We start from the raw sequence: 5,000 nt of genomic DNA, 5'->3' as shown, positions 1-5,000 counted from the left end.
GAGGTAGCCAAGAAGAGGGTAGAAAGATGAAGGTTCTTACCGAGCACGAAGAAGAAAACCACACCGAGAAATCCCTCTCTCCTCCATTCACCTTCTCATCATGTAATTACGAGCTAGAACTAGAGCTAGAGTTAGCACGTCCCTCCCCCTCCCCCCCCCCCCTCGCTCGCACGAGAGGCTACGTGCGCGAACGAGCGAGGGGAGAGGGGAGAGGGGAGCCAGAGAGGCTACACGTGTAGATAGATAGGTGGGCACTTGTGTGTGTGTGTGTGTGTTAGTGTGTGTGTGTGTGTGTGTGTATGTATATTTATATGTATATGTTTATGTATGTATATATATATATATATATATATATATTATATATTATATATTATTATATATATATGTATATATATATATATATATACATATATATGTGTGTGTGTATGTATATATATATATATATATATATATATATATATATATATAGAGAGAGAGAGAGAGAGAGAGAGAGAGAGGGGGGGGGAGAGAGAGAGAGAGAGAGAGAAAGAGAGAGAGAGAGAGAGAGAGAGAGAGAGAGAGAGAACTAGAGAGAGAGAGAGAAGAAGAAGTAGGAGGAAGAGGAGTTGGCACGGATAGTATTAACAAGAAAAGAAAAAAACGTTCGGAAAAACTAGCGTTGCTTATATAACCTTTTTTTTTTCTCTCTCTCTCTTTTCAAATACATAATTCCGAGCGAGATAACCACAGCATCCCCGCAAACAGCCGATTCATGGCCTCGAGACACTTGTAGTTGGCGCCTTGTCTACGTTGCGCAAGTGATGCAGATGTGACCACCTTAGAAGGAAAATCAGGAAGCTTTTTGATTCGGTCGTCTCATCTTCAGATTAATATTACCGTCTCTATCTCATTCCTAACGCCGTCTGCTTCTCCTTCCTAACTACAGGATACGAAGAGATAACGATACGAAGGGATAACGATGAAACGAAACGAAACAACCACAGGAATGAGAGAGAGGAAAAAAAACGATTTAAATTAATCGATTCAAATTAATCGATTAAAAAAATCATTGTGATTCTGAAACGTAACTGTCGTGATTCTGGAGCTAGTTGAAGAGTTAGTGTCTCACGCGCCCATGTCTCGAAACTGGTTCGTTGGGCGGCTCATCCTTAGCTCATCGTCTCTTCAAAGTTCTCGGTTATTTGACCCGATGTTTAGAATTACCGCCTTATGATACTAGAGAGAGGGAGGGAGGGAAAGAGAGAGGGAGAGAGGAGGGAGTAGACAGACAGACAGACAGATAGACAGACAGAGGGAGTAAAAGACAGATCTTGTTCCTCTTAAAAAATAATATAGCGAGTAGACAGACAGACAGAAGGAGTAAAAGACAGACCTTATTCCTCTTTAAAAAAAAGGAATATAGCGATTGCATATTATGTAAGGCTCATTAAAGGAAGAAATAATCCCGAAGTGACATCGGTTTCCCGTTCCTCCTAGTGGGTATTCCGGGTGGTTCTGTTTTGCCAGTCTCTGTGGTTCATGATTAGCGTGCCCCGGGAGGTAGATTAGTTCTTAGAAGATTCACATGATAAGGCTCTTCTCTTGTGCATTTGTGTTTTCTTTTTCTTATTCTTATTGTTGTTCTTATTCGTCTTCTTCTCCTACTTCTTCTTCTTCTCCTTCTCCTCTTTTTCTTCTCTTTTTCTTATCTTCAATCAAGGGTTAGTGATGGTTTCCTTACAAGAAATCGAGAAGCAAAAGGCAAGATAAAACAAAACGACGAAAGAAAGTAAAATAATATTGTGTGTATACACAAATATGCTAATTAGGTATTTGCTTCATTGATTTTGATTGGACGCAGGGATATAGCGATGGACTTGTCACGCGTAATTAAAGATTTGCAACAATTGTAGGCACAACACGACCATGCGATATTTTTATTTTATTCAGGTGTTTCAGTGAAGAAAAAAAGGAAAAAAAATAACGCTGGTATAGAGAAGGACCTCTAATCTTTTTTTAGAAGATAGTAGATAAATTCAAAACATCTATTGTTTTCTTTTAAAGATTACCTCAAAATCCCATCGTTAGAGTGTCCCAACAGCTGTCGCAAAGAAAAAAAAAAGGTCTAAAAGGTCTAAAAGGTCTAAGCTTGCTGTGCAGTGCCCTCACGACCGCCATGGGAGCGCAGTCATGCCAGGGGGACTTCCCTTTCCTCACCCGTTATCATCATCTCTCTATCGTAGGGTTAAGGTTGGCAATCGCGTGCAAATGGCAGGGATGTTGCCAGTTCACTTCTGAGTTATGTCTGTGCCCATTGTCCTCCGTGCCATTAGCCTTTACTCGGCTTGCCATTTGCGAGGAGGTGTGTCTTTGTGCGTGTATGTATACTGTTATTATATACGGTACTTCTGTATTTATGTATAAATAAGTATATGTGTGTATATATGTGTATATATATATGTGTGTGTATATATATGTATATGTATATATATATATATATATATTATGTATATAGGTATGTATGTATGTATATATGTATATATACATATATATGTATATATACATATATATGTATATATATATATATATATATATATATATATATATATATATATATATTAGTACGTGCTTGCATGCAAACATACATACATATATACGTATGTGGCTAAATAGAAACGGGTAAGTAAACCATAACCACATCAAAACTAACCAAGCCCCCCCACCCATCCAGCCCCTCCAGCCCCACCCCCCACCAGCCCCTCCAGCCCCCTCCAGCCCCCACCACCCCCACCCCCCCTAATCGCCGCCTCCCTTACCCACAGGGCGAAGAGCGACCGGGTGTCCGTGTGCAGCGAAGACAGGGAGAGAGGCGAAGATTCTGACTCACAATTCTCCTACAGCGGCGCTAGTTCTCCCTCTCAGGTGAGTCAACGAAGAGACGCGTTTTCCTTTTGAGAGAGAGTGAGAGAGAGTGAGAGAGAGAGAGTAGAGTGAGAGAGTGAGAGAGAGAGAGAGAGAGAGAGAGAGAGAGTGAGTAGAGAGAGTAGAGAGAGTGAGAGAGAGAGATGTTTTTTTATGTTGAATATGACTGAATATAACTGACAGTGTCATTTATATCTGTCCTTTTGAGAGAGAGAAAGAGAGAGAGAGAGAGAGAGAAAGAGAGAGAGAGAGTTTTTTGTTGTTCTTGAATATGTATAACAGTGGGAGAGAAAGTAGTAAGATGAGGAACAAGGAAAGGTAAGGCGACTGGTTGTTGATTTTGTGAATGACGAAATGGCGATCCTTGTGTTTCCACTGAAGTGTTCCGCTCAGTCTGAATGAAAAGGAAATGTAATATTCATTGATAAAAAAAAATGAGAGCCGAAAATAGGCATACACACACACGCGAAGTTAAAAACACGTGCTCATGCTAACGCAGCAGCTCATATATACATACACTCATACATACATACATACATGCATACATACATGCATACATACATACGTACTTACATACATACGTACTTACATACATACATACTTACTTACACACACATACACACACACACATCTATATACGTGTGTGTGTGTGTGTGTGTGTGTGTGTGTGTGTGTGTGTGTGTGTGTACACACACACACACACACACACACATATATACACATCGCAAGAAGCTTGAGTAAAACCTTTTTCCCAAACCGGAAGTGCCCTAGCGTAAGATACCGCCTCTTGAAACAGCGAAACAAATCATAAAAGAACAAAATAAAAGAAGGAACACGAACAAAAAAATGCTTCCTTTGATTATCACAATAATTGATCGTCTCGTCCCTTCTCCCTGACCCTCATTATTGGTTAATTACCCTCTGATCCCGATTGGTAATAGTGGATGAGGGAGTGGGTGGATTCACGCCCAGATTTTTTTAGTGACGGGAGAGAAATAATAAACACAAAAGCTGATTGATTACGAAATTGCGATCAAATGTCCTAAAACACCTTCCTATGAATCGAGAGAAATAATAAACACAAAAGCTGATTAATTACGAAATTACGGTCAAATGTCCTTGAGCATCTTCCTATGACTCGAGAGAAAGAATAAAAACAAAAGCTGATTAATTACGAAATTACGGTCAAATGTCTTAGAACACCTTCCTATGACTCCTATGACCCTTTACACTATGGATTAATTGTCCTATGATGTTCGTCTCTGTGATAATAATAAGGATGATAGGCCGTGGTGATCCACAACGGAGAGTGGCTATAAAGGCATTATAGAAATTATTGGCAATATTGTATTATAGGAATTATAGGCAATACTTTATTCTTTTCTTAGAATTATATTGTATTATAGGAATTATAGGAAATACTGTATTCTTTTCTTAGAATTATGTTGTATTATAGGAATTATAGGCAATGTTTTATTTTTTCTTAGAATTTTGGAATTGTTACAGACTATTTGATGTTTTTATTGATTATTAATTAATCATTTTATGAATTAATAATATTATTTATCTAGGCCGTAGAGATTTATGTGAACGAAGCCTCTGTCAAAAGTAAAATTCCCTTTTATATGAGGAAAATTATGTCCAAAAATAGGGAATGTCTCCTATGAGATCAACCCAATAATAACATTATTTATGATGCTGTTGTATAGAACGCTCTCTTTCCTTCCCTTATTTTATTACCCAGACAAAAAACCTGTATGTGTGTATATATATATTTTTTTTCCCCCTTGCGTTTCTTTTTCTCTAAGCTCTTTACCTTTCGGTTTCTTCTCTTACTCTTAATCTTTATTCTCCTCTTCACGTTTCTCTGACGAGTCTTCCTTTGCTGACGTTTTTGTGGAGCTTAGTTTCCGGGATTAAAATGTTTGCCCTTTTTTCTGCCTTGTTTTTCTCTCTACGCTTGGATAATTATTACACGCATTCTCATAAACTCTCTCTCTCTATCTTTCTCTTTCTCTTTCTTTCTCTTTCTCTCTTTCTTTCTCTTTTTCTCTTTCTCTCTCTTTCTCTTTCTTTCTCTCTCTCTCTCTCTTTCGCTT

At 38.4% G+C, this 5,000-nt stretch overlaps 1 protein-coding gene across 1 annotated transcript in view; it reads left to right on the top strand.

Moving 5' to 3' along the window:
- LOC147470923 (uncharacterized) overlaps nt 1-5,000 on the top strand; it is a 33,768-nt gene that overhangs the window by 11,596 nt on the left and 17,172 nt on the right. The window contains exon 6 of the mRNA XM_086542105.1: nt 2,802-2,901. Within this exon, the coding sequence (XP_086398231.1) occupies nt 2,802-2,901 (100 nt within the window). The remainder of the gene's footprint in view (nt 1-2,801; nt 2,902-5,000) is intronic.

This window comes from Penaeus japonicus, unplaced genomic scaffold, assembly GCF_977035675.1.
Source record: "Penaeus japonicus unplaced genomic scaffold, GWHDUDI00000001_assembly GWHDUDI00000011, whole genome shotgun sequence".
NCBI lineage: Eukaryota > Metazoa > Arthropoda > Malacostraca > Decapoda > Penaeidae > Penaeus > Penaeus japonicus.
Note: the sequence above shows the minus strand (reverse complement) of the source record. Positions and strands in the feature narration are given on the sequence as shown.